Source organism: Meriones unguiculatus, chromosome 7 (genome assembly GCF_030254825.1).
Source record: "Meriones unguiculatus strain TT.TT164.6M chromosome 7, Bangor_MerUng_6.1, whole genome shotgun sequence".
Taxonomy (NCBI): Eukaryota; Metazoa; Chordata; class Mammalia; order Rodentia; family Muridae; genus Meriones; species Meriones unguiculatus.
The window spans coordinates 90,997,019-91,019,699 of NC_083355.1; the positions used below are offsets into that span (position 1 = coordinate 90,997,019).

General features: G+C 48.1%; 2 protein-coding genes and 1 long non-coding RNA gene across 7 annotated transcripts; 2 read left to right on the forward strand and 1 right to left on the reverse strand.

Moving 5' to 3' along the window:
• Positions 1 to 5,979: 5,979 nt before the first annotated feature.
• LOC110541321 (peroxisomal succinyl-coenzyme A thioesterase) lies at positions 5,980 to 9,963 on the forward strand. 5 transcript variants are annotated; one of them, XM_021628091.2, is made up of 3 exons: positions 5,987 to 6,608; positions 7,778 to 8,045; positions 9,132 to 9,269. In XM_021628091.2, the coding sequence occupies exons 1-3, from the start codon at positions 6,152 to 6,154 to the stop codon at positions 9,133 to 9,135; spliced, it is 729 nt and encodes a 242-aa protein (XP_021483766.2). In that variant the 5' UTR covers positions 5,987 to 6,151; the 3' UTR covers positions 9,136 to 9,269. The 5 variants fall into 5 exon arrangements, with proteins under 5 accessions (XP_060243823.1, XP_060243821.1, XP_060243822.1 ...); XM_021628090.2 differs by having other exon boundaries at positions 6,022 to 6,608; positions 7,778 to 7,980; positions 9,132 to 9,963; XM_060387840.1 differs by lacking the exons at positions 7,778 to 8,045; positions 9,132 to 9,269 and adding an exon at positions 6,796 to 6,988 and having other exon boundaries at positions 5,980 to 6,608.
• A 968-nt stretch (positions 9,964 to 10,931) lies between these two features.
• LOC132655277 (uncharacterized) lies at positions 10,932 to 16,819 on the reverse strand. Its single transcript, XR_009593029.1, has 2 exons — positions 16,686 to 16,819; positions 10,932 to 16,295 (listed from the first exon to the last, which is right to left on the reverse strand). It is a non-coding gene; the product is annotated as an uncharacterized LOC132655277 (long non-coding RNA).
• On the forward strand, positions 16,290 to 20,841 carry LOC110541323 (acyl-coenzyme A thioesterase 3). The gene is made up of 3 exons (XM_060387842.1): positions 16,290 to 17,155; positions 17,842 to 18,044; positions 18,747 to 20,841. Exons 1-3 carry the CDS (start codon positions 16,699 to 16,701, stop codon positions 19,350 to 19,352), a joined length of 1,266 nt encoding a protein of 421 aa, XP_060243825.1. The 5' UTR covers positions 16,290 to 16,698; the 3' UTR covers positions 19,353 to 20,841.
• The last annotated feature ends 1,840 nt before the right edge of the window (positions 20,842 to 22,681 follow it).

Below are 22,681 nucleotides of genomic sequence, written 5' to 3' on the forward strand. Positions count from 1 at the left end.
CAGGGGTGTGTGGAAGATCTCTGAACCTAGTTGGAGTCGCCTTCATCAATTCTGACTAAATAAATGTGTACAGCCACAGAATCGGACTTCACGAAGAAAAGACTCTCAACTTGAGACTATCCTAAGGGTTGGACAGAACTTTAAGGACTCTGCAACCTCAGGTGAAATAATGCCAGGAGAAACACTATTGCTACCAACGATAATAACCCACCTGCCAACTCTCCATTCAACTTTGGACTGACTCTCCCTCTGACTCCTGCAACCTTTTTTTTTTTTTTTCTATTAGCCTGTGGATCAAAATAATTGTTTCAGATTATCTCTTATAATTCCCCCTAAAAGCTAAAAAGCAATTCTAACCGGGTTCATGGAGGATAGCAGCATTCCCTTCACCTCTGCCAGAGAAAGGCAGAAGCTGCATGAGTGTGTTATTGGGAATGTTAAATATCAAGATTCAGAGCATGGCCGGGTGGTGATGGACAGAGGCAGGCAGAGCTCTGAGTTCGAGGGCATCCTGCTCTACAGAGTGAGTGCCAGGACAGCTGAAACTACACAGAAAACAAAAACAAAAACAAAAAAACCCTGTTTGGAATAACAAAAACCAAAATGATGCGAATCCTGGCAAAGGTCAGGACGGCTGTAGGAGCTCATCTACTGACAAATCCCTGTGTATTCACCATTCTAGGAACTGTGGCCAGTGTGGGGATTTTACCTTGGGATGTCTCTCGTATCAGCCTTTAAGGAAGATAACAAATACTCAGAAACCACAGGAAATATTCAATTATCCTATTTTAATAAAACAATGGCCAGTCTAAACTTGGAAGCAGGCGTTCTTACAGGGCCTTGGATGGTGCCAATACAGCTTTAAAAGACACCTACTATATAACTTGTTATTAATTTGTGGTGCTGGGGTAAAACTCAGGGCCTGGGCTTGCTAGCTAGGGCTCTCCTGATGAGTCACACCCTACCCCTTTAATGTGATATTGTGGTTAGATGCTCCGTTGCTGTGTTTGATGAATATGGATATTTTTTGTACGAAAACCTCCCAGACGATATCATTCTGATATACACGTATACGCAAAAGAGTGCATATATGTGCACTATTTTTTCAAATATTTAAATCTTCCTCTTTCAAGGACAGGCAGCAGCATTGAAGAAAAAGTGTTGGCGGATAGACAGACAGATAGATTAAGACAGTCAGCAAATGCATTTTTCCATGCCAGTGTTTTGTTCTGGCTATATGACAGGTCCTCGGCCCCGATGTACACCAGGTGTTTATTGGCTATCCAGTAAAACTGCGTAAGTAAATCAATGGTCCACGAACCGTTTGATCTCTTAACCTGTATGTCAGTTGCAACAGGGGCAAAGGTCTTGGCAAGCACCCAACTAGGTGACTGAAAGAGCTGGTAAGTGAGCAAACAGGGATCCCATCAGGATAACGACAAGACTTCTGGGAGACTCGGAATGGTGGTTCTGAAAACTGTGCCCTCCGTTTCGTTTAATCGGCCTTCCCTTGCACAGCCCTCCTATTGCGTTTGATGGTTTTGTTCTGTCTTCAGGGCTTGTGTATTTTGCTTTGTGTCTGTGTGTATGTGTACCATGTAAGTGCCTGGTGCTTTGGGGGTTCAGAAGAGGTGTCAGATCCCCTGGACCTGGAGTCACAGATGGTTATGAGCCAACAAATGCTCTCAACCCCAGAGCCGTTTCTCCATCCCTGTACTATGTCTGGCTCTCGTGTCCCCCACAGGTCACGTGCTAAAGGCTTAGGTTCCAGTCTGTGGCACTACTGGAGAGCGGTACAACCTTTAGGAGGTGGGGCCTGATGGAATGAGTGAGGCCACAGGGAGCACGCCCTTTTGGGAGAGTTACACTCTCCAGTCGCCCCCCTTCCCTGCTTTGCTTCCCAGCGGCCATGAAGGTGGCAGCAGCTCTGTTCTGCCACACGTGTTCTGTCTTACCATGTTATACCCAGATCTCAGGGTCCCCAAAGACCACCAGGAGCCGGACCATGAACACAAGAGCAAAGAGCTTTATCTGGGCTTAAGCTTGGTCTCTCCATCATCACCAAGGTAGTGCATCAGAGAGAACCCCGAGCAGCTGCATGGCAGGGCTCTTCTTTGGGGTTCGAGCAAGAACCCGGAATTCCCAGCTTAGCAGTTATACAATTGGGTGACATTCAGCAAGCGCAAGCTTGTTACGGAGTGATTGGCTAACCAACATAACTAACACTGAGTGAGCCGTCTATAGACCTCAGGAACGTTAGGAATGTTCTGTGCCATGAAATGTTCTACTACAAGGTTGGTGGGCTGCCCAGCACAGATGCCCACCCTGAGATAAGCTACCTTCCCACTCTTGTGGTTACCTCCAGGCCATTCCTTGGGTAGGGAGCTCTATGGCCGTGTTCCTGGGACTGAGGACTTTGGAGGCGGGGTGAGGGGAACAGTCTGGTCCTCTCACATGCTAAGGAGATCTTAATCTTAAGCAGTGACCTCAACTGTACTTGGAGATCCCCCCCCACACTACAGGATAATTAAGTATCGTGTTCTCCTTCTTTTGATAGGACCATGCTACTGCATGGAAAATGAGGCACTGTACCATTACATGTAAATCAAGTCTCCCTAAATCCCTGACTCAGTGAACCAAACACATTCACCCTGAAAATCCCTCCCACTGCCCAAGATTTCAAATGAAAGTGCCGACTGACCACATGATACTAATCAGCCTTCCACCATGGCCATCTGGGATTTGAGATTTGTCATTTATCCCCGGCAGGCTGTGCCTCACTGGGCCGGGGCTTTGCCAGGGTCTTGGCTACAGCTTGACCAGGCGTGAGCTTCCACCGTCACCTCTGCCGCGCTCAGCACAGCAGCTTACCCAAGAGCTGTCGCACCTGGGTATCGCCACAGGCTTTGGAACGGCCCAAATTTCCACTGCCACAGGCGATCTCGTTCTAAAATGAGCTCCACTGTCACACTCTGTAGAAAACCTTTTCCACACCCTGGCTTAGTGCCCTCGCGGGCCTCACCGCAAGGTGCTCCAGCCACTCCTGAGGGAGACAGAACCCCTGTTCTCCATCCAGAAGCCGAGTTCCAGGACCCCGCCTAATGGAGACTGACAGACGAGGAGTCTCACAGGAAAAGACCCGAGCAAACAGGTGCACCACCAGCTTGTTCTGGAGAAATTGTATGTCCAGGAGCTTGGGCCTAGGAACTTCTTTTTAAAAGCTGTGTTTGAGAATACAGAAAAGGATCTGAGACAGGCAGGTTATCCTACTCCTACAAGTTGGGCACATGGCTCCTTCAGGGCGCCGGTATCACTCTCCGAGGTTATCATGTTTTGCTGTTCTTCTAGCCTCTTTATTTTGACAATATTTTTTCGGCCTCACAAATCTTGCAAATATAGTAGAGATCTCTAACTCTCATCAAACCTCCCGTAGTGCTAAGATCGTACATACCACAGGACACAAATATCCACATCTGGAATCACCATTGACATAGAACAATGGACAGACTGTGAGTCTCTCTGAGATCAGTTCATTGCTCTCTTGAGGAGAACATTTATCCAAGTGGAAGTATACTGGCTACTAAGAAGGAACCATGTTGAGCTCTCTTGCGTCACTAATGCTACAGATATGCAAACCAGGACAAAGCCGTCCCTTGGCTCGTGGCTCTTTTTTTCTCTCAGTTGGCTTATCAGAAACTTCAGATACCTTCCACGTTATATCAGAGTCACAGAAAGTCGGCGGTCTTGAGTTACGAGAGGCCGCCTGGGCAGGGAACGCAGCTCTGTGGATGACGTCCACCTGTGGGAGCTCGGGGGCGGGACTTCAGCTCCCAAGGACTCATGGAAGGCCTGGTGGGTGAGTCAGTCCACTTGGAAGTTCACAACTTCAGAAGCAAAAACGGCAGATCCCCGAGGAAGCTGGCGGCCAGGACCAGTAGAACCCAGACCTCAGGGAACCTCTGTCCGTAAAGAGAGGGGAGAGCCACGTAGGATGACGCTGATACCACCCTCCGGTCTCTGCATAAGAACTCTCAACATCAGCCCTGATGTATCCTTTTTGTCACAGAACAACTTACAACAATTAAAAGCTACAAGTTAGCTTTACTGTGCAGAACCAGGCCACACTTCATTCTTCTGAGTAGACCGTCTAATAAAAGAATGAAAACAGGATTTGTCCTTTCAAAAGTTTTCTTAGTAAGGTAGAGTCAGTGAGATAGAAGAAAAGTAATGGGCGGGTTAACTTCAGGTTACTTAGTGTAAAGGTGCTAAGATTAACCATACGAGGAAAAAGCAATAAAGCTTCATTCGAATACCACAAGATTCCCATTTAGGGACAGGGCCCCCTCTCCCACTAACCCTTTCTCTCTCCTATCTGGTGTCGGGGTGCTGGAAAGGATTGGGGTGGAGGAGGGGAGAAAAAGATAAAAGAAATGTAAATGAAAGAGTGTGTTTGAAGTATGCCAACAGGAATCTCAATGCCCATTTCTACCTCAACCCACGGAAACAAGGACAACTCATGTCTGTATTTAGTTTGGTCTGTCTGTTAGTTCCCAGAGCAGTGACTTGTGTGAAGCAGTGGTTCCCGTTATTTCCATATCAAACCCTATACTTGAACACTCTCCTCTCTCCCAGTCCATTTTCCCACAGGGACAGCACACTGCCCCGGCTGGCAGCCAGGGGCTGACCTTTGCATCCTGGTTTCAGGGTGTTTCAGTTTGAACATCTTATCTAGTGGGATGTCAGCAAGTACTCTAAACCCACGCCAGATGGCTCTGTAATCACTCGTGTATCTGACTATTAAGACTCTGGATGAAACCAGCTTCTCCACAGAAAACTTTCTACAGCACGGCACCCTTGACCCCGCTCAGCCCCTGGGTCTTCCAAGCTGCTCTTAAGAGTACCCTACAGAAAGGAGGGTTCAGGCAACCACCTCCGTGGCCTCTCTTCCTGTCCACGAGAGCCTTTTGTGTCTCATTGAATGTGGGCACTAGGGCAGGGAGGGGAGAGGCTGCTGTGTGCCACACCTGGAATCAACCAAACCCCAAGCGGCTGGGCACACCTGTGAGGGATTGAGTTTTCTCGATTGGATTGTTTGAGGTGGGAGACTCACCCTGAATCCCGTGCTTTTGAGGTCAGAAGACCCACCCTAAACCCGGGCCACACCTCCTGATGGCAGCCCACACAAGGGCAGGGGAGGAGGGGGCTTTTGCTTGTTGCCCGCTTGTCCTCCCTGGCAAGTTCTTTTATCCTGAGCCATCCCTTCACTGTGTTAGAACCTACTTCTCCAGGATTCCAGTGAGGACTGAAAACCCTGCAGCTCTCTAGAGCTTTCCAGATTGGCGCTGCTGAGACACGCGTGCTCCGGGACTGAAAAACTACCAGATCCTTGGCCCTTCCGTGGGAGGCAGCCATTGTTGGCGAACTCGAATCACAACCCTTCAACTGCTGTAATACAATCCCTGTGCGTGTGTCTCCGACTGCGCACGCGTTCATCCTACCACTTTTGCTCATTTAGAGAACGCTAATACAGCGGCCTTTCTCAGTTTGCCTGTACGTTTCAGTTTCTGTCCTGGGGGCCACAGTGTCCACAGAAGGTTTTAGCAAGCGGTTTGAGGTTAAAATGGTAGCGCGGTGGCCTACGTCTCCCCGGGGAAGCAGAGGCAGGCGGATCTCTGAGTTTGAGGCCAGCCTGGTCTACAAAGCGAGTCCAGGACAGCCAAGGCTACACAGAGAAACCCTGTCTTGAAAAGCAAAACAAAACCAAAAACCAAAACAAAACCAAGATTAAAACGGTATAAAGTTTTAGTTTATTACAAGATTCTTGCTGTTGGTTTTGTTTCATCGTTTTAGAAAGCTGCTGAATCCACGGAAGGATCAAATTTTGCCTTGATTTAGTCACTTGGTGCCACCACCGATCACTCTTACAACATCACATGGGAGTGGTAAAAAGAATCCTCTGGCCTAGCTCAACCCCTAAGCCAGTCCTCTGACCTCCTTGCGGCCCAACCTGCTGTCGGACTTTGGTCCCTGTCCCTCCCTTGCCTGGGTCCTAGAGAACACACCCCCCGGGTCGGCTCCACAGCAGGCCAGGCTGCGCTCGGGACTCGCCTGGCGCTTCCCGCGGCCCCCAGCTCCGCCCTGCAGGCCGGGCATGGAGGCGACGCTGGTGCTGGAGCCCGCGGGCCGCAGCTGCTGGGACGAGCCGCTGGGCATCTCCGTGCGCGGCCTGGCCCCCGGGCAGCCCGTCACGCTGCGCGCGGCCCTGCGCGACGAGAAGGGCGCGCTCTTCCGCGCCCACGCGCGCTACCGCGCCGATGCCCACGGCCAGCTGGACCTGGCGCGCGCGCCCGCGCTGGGCGGCAGCTTCGCGGGGCTCGAGCCCATGGGGCTGCTCTGGGCCATGCAGCCCGAGCGGCCTTTCTGGCGCCTGGTCAAGCGCGACGTGCAGACGCCCTTCGTGCTGGAGCTGGACGTGCTGGACGGACACGAGCCCGACGGCGGGCGGCTGCTGGCCAAGGCGGGGCACGAGCGCCACTTCCTGGCTCCCGGGGTGCGGCGCGTGCCCGTGCGCGAGGGCCGGGTGCGCGCCACGCTCTTCCTGCCCCCAGGTAAATGAGATTGTAGAGGATCGTGAACGCGCGGCCTGTGTCTCTAGCCGGGGAGGGGGTGGGAGGGGGCGGGCTTCCTAGGATGTTCAGACAAGCTGCTATTGGCCATTGCAGCGGTCACTCAAACACACCGGTACGTTAGCAGGGCCTTTTGCTTGCATTATCTCATTTACTCTCAACCCCAAAGGGATAGGAGTGTTATTCCGCTGATGAAAAAACAGGTGTCCTTTGCTACAGTCCACCACAGTACAGAGCTCCCTGGGCATCATGGAAAACTGATGGAGGAGACTGCCACGCTGTCCTGGACACACGCGGTCCCTTCTCCACTTTTTCATGTCCATCTTCACTACGGACCAACTTCAGACTCCAGTGACTTCCTTACCAAGGATCAGCACTGTCCCCACCTCCCTCCTCCCCCAGTCAGTAAACACACACACACACACACACACACACGCCCTCAAGGGTTAATGCCACAGTACATCCAGCTGTTCGTCAACTGGTTTTTATTTACTGCTTTAAGTTTAACTTTATGGGAGCTGGAGAGATGGCTAAGTGGTTAAGAGCACTCACTGGCTGCTCTTCCAGAGGACCCGGGTTCAATTCCCAGCACCCCACAACTGTAACTAGTTCCTGGGGATCCGACACCCTCACACAGATAGATATGCAATACGTATTCAAGCAAATACCAACGCATGTAGAATAAAAAAATAAATGAATTTAACTTCATTCTCATGTGTGTATGCTTTGTGTGTGCCGGTGTGGGGTGGGGGTGGGGTGCAGAAGAGGGCACCAGATCCCCCGGAGCTGGAGTTACGGGTGCTTGTGAGCCTCGGTCCTGGGTCCTGGGTCCTCTGCAAGAACAAGGAGGGCTCTCAAGCCCTGGGCCACGCTTCAGCCCCTGCTTCCCATTCTCTGCAGCCCTCCAGCAGAGAAGTCCTCCTACGGCCCATGGGGCCCTGGTTTGGATTCCCCTGGCAGAAGAAATCATCCACGAGATCATTAGATTTTTTTTTTTTCTCTCACTCCAAAGCTCCTGTGTCTCCGTGCAGTAGTGAGACGGGGATCTGTTTAATCGGATTCCCTAAACCATTTAGGGAGCAGGTTTCTAAAAGAGAAACGAATTCTTCGGGTCGCATGATGCGTTTGCCTTGTCGTGTTGCCCTCTGTAGGAGAAGGACCGTTTCCAGGCATCGTGGATGTGTATGGTGTTGGAGGGGGCCTGCCGGAGTACCGAGCCAGCCTTGTGGCGGGCCACGGCTTTGCCACATTAGCTCTGGCTTTTTATGGCTTTGAAGACCTCCCTAAGGAATTGAACGTCATAGAACTGGACTACTTTGAAGAAGCCGTATGCTGCATGCTTCGGCACCCCCAGGTTCTCCTCTTGCTAATCGCTGCCTCTGGGACCATCTACAGAGACGGTCGACTGCTCTGTTCTCTGTTCGTAGAGGGATTTTCTCAGGAAGATTTCCTCGGCTTTGGGCATCTAACATTTCCCCTTTCTCTGTCACATAACTCCATGATGGTGTGGAAATCTTCATCAAAATCGTGGGAAATTTCATCCCTTAAGAGTAAAATTCCTCTTGCTGTAATACTAGTTATCTTAGCATGTTGGCTTTATAACCTTTAATTTTCTTCTCAAATTTAGTCACAAAGGCTAAGAACTGCTCAGTTGGACTTTGAAGTTCTCTCTTTCTATGAAGTTAATCATTTTCTGGTGTTGCTTTGCTGGAGTTGGATGAATGATTCTCACTTTGGACCAGAGCCTAATCCACATGCTTCAACATAAACAGCCAAATGAAGGCCTGGCTCAAGGTCACTGTGACTGAGGTCTTACATGAAGGGCTCCCGTGGCTCAGCATTTATAACCGATTCCTAAGTGTGGCTGCATAGGTTTGTCTGCCGTGAGAGATTTCCTTTTATTTCATGTGCATGGGTATTTTGTCTGCAGTTGTGTCTATGCACCACAGAGGCCAGGAGAGGCCAGGGGAGGCCGACAGATTCCTCGGAATTGGAGTTATGGACAGTTGTTAGCTGCCATGTGGGTTCTGGGAATCAAACCAAGATCCTTTGGAAGAGCAACCAGTGTTCTTAAGCATTGAGCCATCTCTCCAGCCCTTCTATTTGCATTTTTTTTGGGGGGGCACTGAGTAAATTCTTTTTTACGTACGTATGTACGTATGTATGTATGTATGTATGTATGTATGTATGTATGATGTACGTACCACAGCACACAGGCGAAGAGGTCAGCTCTCTTCTTCCACCTTGTGAGTCCCAGGAATTGAATTTGGCAGCAAGCAACTTTACCACCGAGCCATCTCCAGAGCTCTGTCTTTTCATTTCTTTTTTTCCTTTCTCTTCGGTATTTGAAATTGCTTAGCCTGGTCTTGAATTCTCTGTGTAGCTGACTGGCTTTGAACTCCTGCTCCTCCTGCTCCACCTTCGCACGGCTAGACTATAGGCACCTTCCATCACACCTAGTGGGGTATGTTTTTGTCTCTAACCTCTTTCTCCCCTCCCCCCCAGGTAAAAGGCCCAAACGTTGGGCTGCTGGGCCTCTCTCTAGGAGCTGACATCTGTCTCTCCATGGCTGCGTTCTTGAAGAACGTCTCGGCCACAGTTTCCATGAATGGTTCTGCATTCAGTGGGGCCAGACACATCCACTACAAGGACACTGTGATCCCACCATTGGGCCATGACCTGAGGAGAACGAAGGTGGCTTTCTCCGGCATTCTGGACATTGTGGATATACGGAATGATATCACGGGGGGCTGTGAGAACCCCAGCATGATTCCCATAGAGAAGGCCCAGGGGCCCATCCTCTTCATTGCTGGTCAGGATGACCATTGCTGGAGGAGTGAGCTGTACGCTCAGGTAGCCTCAGAACGGCTGCAGGCTCGTGGAAAGGAGAGGCCCCAGATAATCTGTTACCCTGGGACTGGCCATTACATCGAGCCTCCTTACTTCCCAATGTGCCCAGCTTCCCTGCACCAAATAGTGAACCAACCTGTGATTTGGGGAGGGGAAGTCAGGGCTCACTCTAAAGCCCAGATAGATGCGTGGAAGCAAATCCTGTCCTTCTTCGGTAAACACCTGGACTGTACCCAGAACAGAGCTTCCTGTAGGTTGTAGCACGTTTGCCTGTTGCTGGCACGGTAGATTCAAGGTCAAGTCAATTTGATGTTCGTTAACTTTTTGCGATCAGTTTTCTGCTGGATCACATTAAATTCGCGTTAGAGGTTTAGAGGTCACTTTCCTGAATAAGTTATATTAATCGATATGGTATTTTACCAACATGACAAGTGCTTTTTAAAGACACAGATGTGTGTGACTCAACAAATAAAGGTTAAAAACAGCAGCCCCTTATTAAAATGTCTGATTTCCTCTAAGCTCAGGGTTTCAGTGGTAGTGGCTGTTGTTTTTACTTCATTTTATTGGCTTTTGTTTCTTTGTTTGTGTTGTAACCGGACCACATCATGTCGCCCTGGCTGGCCTGGAACTTGCTATGTAGAGGAAGCTGGCCTTGAACTCACAGAGACTGTCCTGACTCTGCCTCCTGAGTGCCGGAATTGAAGGCGTGCACCACCAGGCCTGGCATTCATGTCACTCTTTAGTGAATAATGCTTTGACTCATGGTTTAGTTTTAAAGATGGTGATTGTGCTGAATAGTTTATATCAACTGGACACAGCTAGAGTTATCTGGAAGGAGGGAATCTGATGTTCATGCATAGGCAAATATACCTGGATATACAAGAGTGCAAAGTCCACACTTACACACACACACACACAATGAAAACAAAGCAAAAAAAAAAACCCTGATTTTGCCATCTCAACTGAGTAAAGCAAGCCTTTAGATAATTTTCCAAATAACATTTCTGAAAATGATTCTCACCTGTGTTAAACTAGCAAAGAAACAAAAACTTTTGGCTTTCTATTCAAGGTCACTTGGAGCCTTGTTAAAGTCACTCCCTAAACTTGAGCCTAAAAGAAGGCAATAAGAAAAGGAAAAGATGCTTTTTAGAACTAACTTACTATGGACATTGTTTTAACCTCTGATTACTGTGGAGATTGGTCCACGGCCTTCAGAAGATTATACAGATGCTCATTTGTCTCATTTTGTGCGAAACATAATCAGATTAGTTTTTCTTTCATAAACTCACAGATTTAAGTAGTGTATGTGTGTAGGTGGTCAGAGGACAACTTTTGGGAGTCAGTCCTCTCCTCGAATGGGTCCTAGTGAGGACCTCTGGGTGCTGTAAGACCTGGAGCCTCACTGCTCAGGAGCTCAGGAGCGCGCCCTTCCCAGGAACTCTCACAGACCACAACTCGATGTAAAAGCAAGAGGTTTTATTGCTGTTAAGACCCCTCCAAAGACAGGAGAGGACTCCGAACATGCAAAGCACAGGGTTTTTATACCTGAAAATCAGGTCACTTTTGCTCTATAGTTTACAGCTGGTTGTTTCTCAGAACAGTTCACCCCGCCCTTCAAGAGCTCTCTGCACCTGGCTTCAATTCAAAGAATCACAGTTGTTTCTCATTCCCAGGTGGTCCCTCAGTGCCAGGCTTTCAAGTTTATTGCTTTTGCACACAGTCAACTCATCAGCCCCTCTTGTCTAGTGACTAGAATTCTAAGCTAGAAGCTATAAAATCCTTGGGCATATGTGTTGGTGTGTGCTTTGCGTGTGCTAGAAGCTATAAAATCCTTGGGCATATGTGTTGGTGTGTGCTTTGCGTGTGTACATGTTATATTTTTGTGCCCACATGATAAGAAACAGAGACAGGTAGCTTCTCTGTGAGTTTGAGGCCAACCTGGTCTACAGAGCAAATTCCAGGACAGTCAGGGCTACACAAAGAAATTCTGTCTTAAAAACAAACAAACAAACAAACACATACACAAACAACAAAAAAAGGAAAAAATAAAAAAAGATTACTGCAGTTAACCCAAATCATTTCTATTTCACATGCCTTACATAAACAAGCTTTACGTTAAACAAGCTTTAGCAAAAACGATGTTCTCATAACCGTTAGCATACATTTTTTACAAGTGCAGTTTTTGTTACATTTGTGTGTGTGTGTGTGTAGGTCAGAGGACAATGTGTGGGAGTCAGCTCTTCGACCATGCAGGCTCTGGGATTGAACTCAGGTCATCAGGCTTGGTGGCAGGCAACTCAATCAGTGGAGCCATCTCACAGCTCTCTGTGACCAGAGAGGGTTACATTTATCTGTGTTCTATGTCTATGTTAGCTGCTTTTGCTTCACTGTGACAAAACACCTGATAGAACAATTTGACTTGTGGTTTTACCAGTTTCAACCCAGCATGGAGGGGAAGGCATGGCATTCATGGGAGCAGCAGCTTTGGAGAAAAACTTCTCACTTCAAAAAGCATGGTGGCACATGCCTTTAATCCCTGCAATTGGGAGGTAGAGGCAGGAGGATCTCCGAGTTTGAGGTTATCCTGGTGTACAGAGAGTTTCAGGACAGCCAGGGCTACGCAGAGAAACCCTGTCTCAGAAAACAACAAAAACAACTTCTCACTTCGTGGTAGACCAGAACTCAGAACAAGACCGGCTGGAGCCTGATAGTCTTCCTGCCTGGCCTTCTCCCCTCTTCCTCCTTTTCTTAGGCTGTAGCCTGGGCTGGCCTGCGACTTGCTAGATGGACAAGGCTGGCCTGCAGATATAAGAGCATTTCACCTCAGCCTCCTGAGTGCAGGGATTAAAGGTGTGTCATCACACCATCGGAGCCAGGTTTTCTCAACAAGTTTGTTTTCCCCCTAGGAAAAAAACTGCAAAGGTTTTGCGGTCAGTTATGAGAGTTCTGTTTTGTTTTGGTTATGTTCTTAACAACTTTCCAGCTTCACAGTACCCACTAATTCATCTCCCTCTGTCTGTCTGTCTCTCTCTCTTTCTTATAAGCCCCTTTGAGCTTTCCTCCCTTCTTCTTTGACTCTGATTTTGACTTTACTGTTGTAACAGACACCAAAAATGTTTGTTTTGACAATGTAGATAACTTGAATCTTTACTCATGGCTTTTCTTCCTGCGTTGAATTAGAGGAAAACCACACAATTCCACACACTTGCACCATTTCCAAGAGTCCTGTGTTCAAGGTGCTGGCTTTGTTGTTTCTGTTCTTCCATATCATCATACATGATGAGTATGAACTCATCATTTGCACACAGATTCATATTCAAGCTCCCTTTCAGCAGGTTTGGCTTAGGGGTGTCTGAACTGGCTCCCTCAAACAGAACCAGTGCTGTGGCTGGAAGGTTTTAGTTTTGTTCTCATGTTTTTGGTTTTTGTTTTTTTTTTCCTGCTCTTCTATTGAGTGTTTCATACTTAATTAAAGGGAGCCTAAAATAGTTAAGGACTGTTTTTTTTTTCCAAGCCTTTCAGTAACTTTATAACTATACACCTGATCTCTAGTGGAGGTTGATTGCCAAATGACTATTATTTCGCAATGGTGTCAAATGTTTTAAACAGGTCATCGTTGGCAGACTTCCCCAGGATCAAAGTTCTAAATGAAAACTTCTGGACTTGAACATTTCCCCTTGGGCCCTGGGTGAGCCTTCAAGGATCCTCTCATCTTTCAGATAATGGAGCGATCCAGCTGCTGGTTCTACAGGATCGTGCAGTGGCGACAATGTGTTTCCTCATGTGCTCCCCACATGAATCTAAAGATTACCTGGCACTCGTAAAGTCTGAGCCAGAATCCTCAAAACTCTGTATGCAGTGAAAATAACCAAACTTCCTTGTCAACTGCTAAATTCTCATCAGAATTTCAACCAAGTCGTTTATCATACACAGCCTTGTTTCCAGTAACTCAGGAACTAAATAAACATTTCCAGAACTTTAAAGAAGGAACTGAAGTCATCAAACTGCTACTAAAGATTAAACAGAACAAGAATCATGCAAGGCTGAATAAGCTCATAACATTAGGGGTGGCACCCATTTAAAATTTCTAAAGATATTTATTGTACGTGCATGTGCCTGAGTGTATGACTGTGTGCCGAAAGCATACAGGAGCCTGTGGAGGTCAGAGGAAGGTGTCAGATACCCCTGGAACTGGAGTTACAGATGGTTGTGAGCTGCCATGTGAGTGCTGGGAATAGAACCTAGGTCTTCTGCAAAACAGCCAGTGTTCTTAACCACGGAAGCATCACTTCAGCCCCTGTGTCTTCCTTAATAAAATGTGATATCACTCCCTAACTCATGGTAATTCTCCTGCCTGAACCTCTGAAGTGGAAGGATTTTACAAGCATGTTCCAGTTTGATGTCTCCTATGTAAAGTGTTTCTGGCTCTTTTCTTACAGGTCTCTGTTGTGGAGAACTAAAGAAAGATCTGTGTAAGCCCCCCAAAGCTCGCATCACTTTCATAAAATGTCATTTATAAACAAAGGTGGAAACCCTTATTTTTTCTGCCTTCCTCATTTCTTCAAAGTCTATTCATACTTTTATTTTTATTAATGCAATGCATTTGTTTGGGTAAGTTCAAAAGAATCTTCTCTCTGTATAACACAATTAAAAACATTAGCATATTTCAAAAATCTGTATAATGTCTGCCTACCAAGGTTTCCAGTCTGACAGTGAGAAAAAATATACCTTCAATGAGACTCTGTATTCTCAAGATATCACAGACGCTCAGTGAAAACTCTGTCTACCTCTGTGTAACCTCAGAACTTGGGAGGCTGAAGCGGAAATATTCCAAAGAGACTGGGGCTATCTGGGCTACAGATTGAGAGCCCTGCCTCAAAATAAACAAACACCACCAACAAAACCCCACAAAATAAAACCTGTCTTGGCTTGGCTACCTGAAAAAGTTTCTAAAGCTAAGACTACTGTCTGGTAAACAGATTCTCTGGCTGTACCTCTGTGAATAATTAAGCTGAATCTGATATAAAGAATTGGTTTATAGCAGGGCAAGGTGCCAAACGCCTGTAATCCCGGCACTCAGGGAGGCAGAGGCAGGCAGGTGTCTATAATTTTGAGGCCAGCCTGGTCTACAAAGAGAGTCCAGGACAGCCAAGGCTACAAAAAGGATGCGGGAAGAAAGGAAGAAAGGAAGAAAGGAAGAAAGAAAGAAAGAAAGAAAGAAAGGAAGAAAGAAAGAAAGAAAGAAAGAAAGAAAGGAGAAAGAAAAGAAGAAAAAAGGAAGAAAATTTCTGACTTCACAGAAACAGTTAAATGGACAGCAGGAGGAGGCTCGTTAATTATTTCAAGGTGCGGATCCTGGCAAGAGACAGGGGAGCTACTGAGGAGCTCACCTACCGACAAACCTCTGTGTATTCACTGGGCACAGTGGTGAGGGTGGGAATGTGCTCCTTAGATTTTACCTTGGGTTGTTCCACATCTTAACTTTTAAGGAAGATGGTAAAAACTCAAAAGCCACATGAAATATTCAATTATCCTATTTTAATAAAGCATCCTAGTCTGACCTTGGGAGCGGCGGTTCCGCCAGGATTCTGACTATGACTTTTTTAAGACATGTGTTCTGTTTTACTTATTTCTGGTGCTGGAGACAAAACACACAGCCTGTTCTTGCTCTGCAAACCCTGTGCTGCGGAGGCACTCCCCAGTCCTTCCATCTGACTAGAGTTAGGTGTTCTGTTCTTGTGTTTCATGAAGATGGATATTTTCTTGACCTTAATTATGAGGAGTTGGAGAAAACCCCTGCAGATGATCTCATTTTAGTAAATACAGTAATAATAATAATCAGGGAGTTTGAGGCCAGCATGGTCTATTTGGTCTGTTTGGGGCACTGCTTGCCAAGTTAGGGATGATTGGAGCCCTTCTCTGTCCATCTCTGACTTCTACATTCTTAGCTCTTGACCCTGTCTGTCTGCTGGTAGTTCCAGTCCTGGCCAGTGTTGCTTGGCTCCGACTTTGCAGGGTCTTGCTGGTTCTAAACCCTGGTGGGGTCTGCTAGCCACTTAACCTATGCTTTCTTTGTTTCTAGGGTACGTGGTCAGCTGGCACCTTATAGTGGCCTTTTTCCTTTACTGTCTATGGAGAGTTAAGAGTTATCACGGCTACGAAGACATAGCTGTGGTTTTCCTTGGTTACTTCATTTTTAGCTCATAGTAGGGGCGGTGTGAAATAGGTCATTTTTTAACATTTTATTTTTGGAAGCCACCCTTAAACTTTAGTCAGCTTCCATTAGCTGCATTAGGAACAATAATATACTGTTGGGGAACAATGCCTTGCCTGAGTTCCTCGGGGAAGGCGCCTCAGGGAAGCCAGGCTAGCTCTCATGCCCAGCTGCAAGCCTTTTTAAGTCTCCCTTCCCAGCTTCACAGCGTTAACTCTGACCTACCTTTTGACCTTGGTCTCTGTTTTCACAGGACAGCTACCTATGCTTTTGTAACAAGGTCCGTTTATGAAACCCTTTTAAATAACTCGGTCTGCCTGACCTTTCTCTTGGCTGAGTTGGAAAAACACCAGTTCCCTGCTTGATATCAGCACAGTTGAAACGTGTCAGCCCGCCGAGTCATCCCAGGAAAACGTTTCATTTAAAGACATCGGGAAGGGTGCAGAGTGGTGGTCCAGGCCTGCGATCCCAGCCTTTGGGAGGCGGAGGCAGGAGGTCAGGAGTTCCAGGTCATCCTTAGCAGCGCAAGCTCAAGGTCACCCTGAGCCAGGTGAAACCTTATCTCAGACAACCACCGCAATCGTCAGCTCCGCAGGCACCACTACCTGGAAAATGATTAAGGGGCGGAATCAGCGTGTCTCAGGAGGTTTGATTTCTATGGGCGTGGCTCCAGGTTCCAAAAAGTCTAGAGAGGCTCGGTAAGGGCGCACAGCGGAGTAAGGGAATAAAGCCCTGTTTCCCGTGGGTCCTGGAATTACAACCCCCTGGCAATGCCTTAGCACAATCCAGATTTTTGAAACGGTAGCTTTTCCAGCCTTTCTTTGACACATTATTTCCATGACTCGTTTCCCCGCACCTTAGTAGTAGTTAATAAACGCTAGGGGGCGGGGCACAGCGGCTTCGAAATGAACCCGGAAGGGTTGAAAACCTGTGACAGCAACTCTCCGGAGGCTTAAAAGCATCAAAGCAGAATTTGAAGCAAGGCACTCATTTACCGCCCAGAGCCGGATGGCACCTACGGTGATCCTGGAGCCCGCGGATGGTTGCCTCTGCGACCAGCCAGTGCGCATCTCCGTGCGCGGCCTGGCCCCCGGGCAGCCCGTCACGCTGCGCGCGGCCCTGCGCGACGAGAAGGGCGCGCTCTTCCGCGCCCACGCGCGCTACCGCGCCGATGCCCACGGCCAGCTGGACCTGGCGCGCGCGCCCGCGCTGGGCGGCAGCTTCGCGGGGCTCGAGCCCATGGGGCTGCTCTGGGCCATGCAGCCCGACCGGCCTTTCTGGCGCCTGATTAAGCGCGACGTGCAGACGCCCTTCGTGCTGGAGCTGGACGTGCTGGACGGACACGAGCCCGACGGCGGGCGGCTGCTGGCCAAGGCGGAGCACGAGCGCCACTTCCTGGCTCCCGGGGTGCGGCGCGTGCCCGTGCGCGAGGGCCGGGTGCGCGCCACGCTCTTCCTGCCCCCAGGTGAGCTGCCCTCCCTTCTGGCCTTGCAACCAGGGATGCTTCAGGGGTGCGGCGTCTGGGCCCCTTCTTCCCGGTCTCCCACCCTCTCCACGCGGCTCTTAGAGATCGGGGGCCCCTGGGAAGCGGAGTTGGGTTCATGGCTGGGGGAGTTCAGAACTGAAACTCGCCTCAGGAGCAGAGCCTCAAAGCTCGCCCAGGCCTCGGGAACTGGGGTTTCCAAGATGACCATTGATGACTGGCTGTCACAGAACTTGGGCACACAAACCATCCGTTTCTGAGTTGCAAGGTCCCGAAAAAGATACCGTGTTGCTAAAATAGGAAAAAGACTTCCTCCGAGCCCATGGTTTAGGGACGTCTGGTAGCAGTGGCACCCCAACCTGGTGCTGGCCGCTCAGGACTGCTGCACCTTCAGGAGGTGCTGTTGACCTGAGGCTGCCTGAGTCACCCACAGGAGTGGGTCTAGGCCAGTGAGGGAGGGCTGATCCCCAGTTGGCGTTTTTAGGAAAGGTAACATCCTAGTTCCCCCACTAACAGACCACCCTACAAGGCATATTTTCAAAAACAGAGAAGAGGCTTGGATGTACCACATCTTTCCTCCTGCCCTGGTATATACACCAAAGAATGAGATACCGAGATATTTGGAAACTAAATCTGCAAGGGGTGTTTTTTTTCACCCCCTTTCCAAGGAACTGGCCCCTTTCCTGGGATCGTGGACCTTTTCGGAGTTGGAGGTGGCCTCCTGGAGTATCGGGCCAGTCTGCTTGCTGGGAAGGGCTTTGCCGTGATGGCTCTGGCTTATTATAACTACGACGACCTCCCCAAGAGCATGGACGTCCTTCACCTGGAGTATTTTGAGGAAGCCGTGAACTACCTGCTCAGTCACCCTCAGGTTGGCCATTACAGTATTTCAGTTTAGGTTTTGAGGTCCTAAAAGCCTCCTCGAGCCAAAGCTGGATTTGCTTCCTTGTAGCTTCAGGTTCTATAACAATCAACATTTAGTCTTTTCCAGATCTACAGAGCAAAGTGTATTTAACTGGGATGATCTGGGGGGAGGAGGGGCATGAGAAGGTTGGTGCTCAGAAGTCTGACAGGGTGGCCAACCTTCCCAGGTTGTTGAGGGGAGAAGGTTCCTTCCTGCAGCATCCATTTCTGGCCCAAACGAAGTAGTCAAGACAAAGCATAGGTATTATTTCTAGGAAGAAAACCTTTTCTTTGACGAATAGGCTCTTCCCCAGTGTTTACAGATACACCTTGTCACCTTACAGACAGAATGTCACCTGGGTTTGACTTCCCACCTTTCCAGTTGCCGTGAACTTGTGTGAGTTCAAGGCTCACTGATATATAAGAAGGTACAGGCCTAAACTTTGAACCAATTTCCCGACTTGTTTGAGCGCTTCCTGTGGTATCGTCATGTTCAGAGCTTGTTCCCATTTGAGCCGCAGGTGGACGCTGAGCTTTGAAGATGCCCCATAACCCTCCCAAAGCCGGGATGAGAGAGCCAGAGTCAGGCTCAGGCCACCCAATGTCCAGGAGTGGGTGCTACCTTTCATGTGGGTCCATTCTCCTTCCTTTCTGTCTTTGTCTTTCTCAGGTAAAAGGTCCAGGAGTTGGGGTGCTTGGCATCTCCAAAGGGGGTGAACTTGGCTTTGCCATGGCCTCCTTCCTGAAAAATATCACAGCTGCTGTCATCATCAACGGCTGTATATCCATCGTTGGTGGAACGTTACGGTACAAGGATGAGACTATGCTCCCAGTGGGCATGGACGTCAGACGAATCAAGAGGACCAAAGATGGCCTCAAAGATGTTGTGGATGCCTTGAATAATCCTCTGGAAGGACCTAACCAGAAGAGCATCATCCCCGTAGAGAGGTCTGACACGGCCTTCCTGTTCCTCGTTGGTCTGGATGACCACAACTGGAGGAGCGAGTTCTATGCCAGAGAGGCCTCCAAACGCTTACAGGCCCATGGGAAGGAGGAGCCCCAGATCATCTGCTACCCAGACACAGGGCACAACATTGAGCCCCCTTACTTTCCCTGGTGCAAGGCATCCCAACACAGCCTGGTGGGTGCTCCTGTCATCTGGGGAGGGGAGCCCCGGGCTCACGCCATGGCCCAAGTGGACGCATGGCAGCAGCTCCAGACTTTTTTCCACAAACATTTGGGTGGCAAAGAGAGGACAAACCCATCAAAACTATGATTTTTTTTTTAATTTAAGTTATTTTATTTTATTTGCCATCTCTGATGCTGATCTCTCCTGGGAATACTCTCCACTGTTTGTGTGTGTGTTTCTATTTTCTGCCAGGGTGGAGTCTCCCCCTCACTCAATTTCTTTTTAATTGCAGGCCTTATTGGTATGTCTGAGAGGGCAGTGGTTGTACAGAAAACATAAGGTGTGGCAAAGACTGACCTTTTGCCCTTGGCCAGCCCGCCAAGTTGGCAAGAGCTGCTTGCAGCTCTGAAAAAAGGCTGGGTTACTGGAGTTCCGTACTTTCTAAACGGCTGATTGAAAACAAACGATTACTTACTGTTTAGACAGACGTCAACAGGGGCTAGAAAGGTGGCAACTGCTGTTGCATGTGCTGTTCCTGGAGGACGCAAGCTTGGTTCTCAGCACCGGAACCACCCAGCTCACGAATGACTGCAACTCCAGCTCCCAGAGATCCAGAGGTCTCGACTGACCTCCTCAGGCATCCGATCACACATGATCATACCCCTGCCACACACACACACACACACACACACACACACACACACGAATTAAAATACATGGTTTTGAAAACATAAACAGCCCGGCAGTGGTGGCCGACCTCTTTAATCCCAGCACTCAGGAAGCAGAGGCAGGTGGATCTTGGTGAGTTCCAGGACAGCCAGGGCAACACAGAGAAATCCTACCTTAATAACAAAAACCAAAAAGCAGAAACAGTGGCCCTTCATCATGCGGGCTCCGTCATGTGGATTCTACTGACTGTAGATTTACATATGCAGATCTTCTCATGCCATCATTTCTACTGCGGTTCGAATTTTAAGTAATCTGAAAGTGACTTAAAAGTTACGTGTGTGCTATCTGAAGACACCACTCCCTTGAGACCCGTCAGCCTGCAGAGCCGGTATCTGTAGTGGCCCGAGCACCGGTTCCTCATGAGTCCCAGCGGACAACGTTGACATCAAATGTGTTGTGATGTCGGGTGTGGGTTTCTTGTTTTAGGATGGAATTAACGTCTTAGCCACCAGCCAGTAAGAATCAAAAATTATCAAAGTTCAAGGGAAATTCAGTTTCCATCTTTGTTTTTCTTTTGGGTGATGAAGGATTTTTGTTTTTTCTTTTCTGAGCAAACAAATTGTATTAGGTCCCTGTTTATACATAGGAACGCTTATGATTTGGGTGCTTCAGAAGTTGATAAAACATTGTCTAGCTTAATTACACAAGTAATTTTAACAATGATAAGCATGTATATAAGAATGCTATCACTAGATACAAATAGTTCCAAAACAATAAACGTTTGCTTTTTTTCGTTTGAGACAGGGTTCTCTGCGTGTAGCCCTAGTTGTCCCGTGATCACTCTGTAGACCAGGCTGGCCTCGAACCCACAGTGATCTGCCTGCCTCTGCCTTTCTCCCAAGCGTGCGCCACCACCACCTGGCCTAATCAACATTTCTTAAGCCTTAATTATATTAACAAATACTTAGATGGTTAACGTGTCTTGTTTCCTTAATATTCTTTTAAACTTGTAAATGATTTATCGATTGGGTGAGGGCTGTTTGTTCGTTCATTTCAGAGGTAGAATCTCATTGTGTATTCCAGGCTTGCCTGAAACTTGTTAACTATGTAGCCCAGGCTGTCCTTGAATTTGTGATCATCTTGCTTCAGCCTCCTGAGTGCTGGGATTATAGGCCTATGCCACCATGCCTACCTTCTCCCGTTCCCTTCGCACCCCCATACCAACGATTTTTTTTTTTTTAAATGTGTATGTGTGTGCCTGGTATCCTCAATCAGATACCCTGGAACTGGAGTTACAGGCAGCCAGAAACTGCCCTGTCGGGCCCTTAGCTACTCAGCCATCTCTCCCCTGCCACCTAGTGTTCTTTTTATTTTAGTTTTTTTTTTTTTTTAATGAATGAGGGCTGCACCTACTTGAATGGCTGAGCACCTTTTGAGTTCAGTGCCATTTCTGCTTTAAATCCTCAGAATGCACACTGACTCACCAACATTTTTTTTTTATTATTAAATCATATCAGGAAGCCGAGGGCAAAAAAATGGGTACAAGAAATCAATGATTGCCTTTGCTCAGCAGCCCAGCTTTAGTGAGGAAGGCATGTCAGCTAGTACTAGTCAGGCTGCCCTTGTTCTTGCTCCCTCACCTCAAAAATCCCTCGCTCAACTCTCAGGAGCGTCCTTCTCTGAACTTTAAATTGTACCCCAAGATTTTCTACATCAAAGCCACTGACAAAAACATCTTATCCTAACTATTACTAGATCCTTGAAACCTTCCTAAGGGTGGTGGCCATTCTTAACAATTTGCAGCTCTCAGTCCTTTCTCAGGGTGGTAGATGAGCCGTTCATCTGCTCCAGCAGCAAAGCCTGAAAAAGATCAGTCATTATTATTGTACCAGCAATGACAGTGCCCAGTGAGGGGCTGGAAGGCCCCTGAGAGTTTCCGTACAGCTCGTAGACTAGGACTGCCGTGAGGACAGAGAGGCCAGGAAGCAGAGTGATAGTCCGAGGCAGCACGGAGTCCTCAGGGCCCACTGTTTTTGTGCTAATCGGTGGGCTGCTCTCCATGAGATTTAAAGCCATTTGCTGTTCCTCTGGAACAGGCTGCCACAGGGATCTGCCTGGCTCCTGAGAGCTGGGGCTAAAGGTGTGGACCACAATCCAAGGCTCCTGGTGCTCGTTTTTAAGTGAGCAATTCCTGATGACTTTTCTCCTTAAAACTCAAAAATAGGGCCTGGGGAGGTGGTTTGGCAGTTAAGAGCACTTCCCGCTTTTCCAGATAATTGTAGTTTAGTTCTCAGAACCCATATCGGGGACTCTATCAGTTCGAGGCCAGCCTGATCTACATAGTGATTTCCAGGCTAGCTGGGGCAACATAGAGAGACCCTGTCTGAAAACAAAACAACTCACCACCACCAAAGGGATTGGAAATGGTAGGCTCAGAGACTCTGGTGGGAATACTCAAGTGTGTTCTGATAAGGACTATGACAGATGGCAGATGGCATTAAATTGGTATGAAAATGTATTTAATGGGACAAAAGAGGATAGACCTTCAAGGTTTGTGAGAAAGGGTTGACATAATTTATGCTTGCATTTTAGAAAAACATTATTTTGTAAAGGAGCAAACAAAACCTCCACATGTATACCGCCGAGAGAGCAAAGAACAGTATCAAGAGAGCAGGCCTGGCCCGCTGCTGTCATCTCATGTTACTTTCTAGTCAGACCCAACGTTGTTAAAAAGAAAGTGAATCCCTAATCTTCCATTTGGCCAATAAAGACTCAGGAGCTAGAGGCTGGGGTGAAAACCTACTAGC

What these genes read in the sequence shown, in the direction of transcription:
- LOC110541323 (XM_060387842.1), top strand. Translation starts at nt 16,699, where the DNA reads ATGGCACCTACGGTGATCCTGGAGCCCGCGGATGGTTGCCTCTGCGAC. An exon ending in CACGCTCTTCCTGCCCCCAG is followed by an intron (nt 17,156 to 17,841) that starts GTGAGCTGCCCT and finishes CCCCTTTCCAAG; the next exon opens with GAACTGGCCCCTTTCCTGGG. An exon ending in ACCTGCTCAGTCACCCTCAG is followed by an intron (nt 18,045 to 18,746) that starts GTTGGCCATTAC and finishes TGTCTTTCTCAG; the next exon opens with GTAAAAGGTCCAGGAGTTGG.
- LOC110541321 (XM_021628090.2), top strand. Translation starts at nt 6,152, where the DNA reads ATGGAGGCGACGCTGGTGCTGGAGCCCGCGGGCCGCAGCTGCTGGGAC. An exon ending in CACGCTCTTCCTGCCCCCAG is followed by an intron (nt 6,609 to 7,777) that starts GTAAATGAGATT and finishes TGCCCTCTGTAG; the next exon opens with GAGAAGGACCGTTTCCAGGC. An exon ending in GCATGCTTCGGCACCCCCAG is followed by an intron (nt 7,981 to 9,131) that starts GTTCTCCTCTTG and finishes CCTCCCCCCCAG; the next exon opens with GTAAAAGGCCCAAACGTTGG.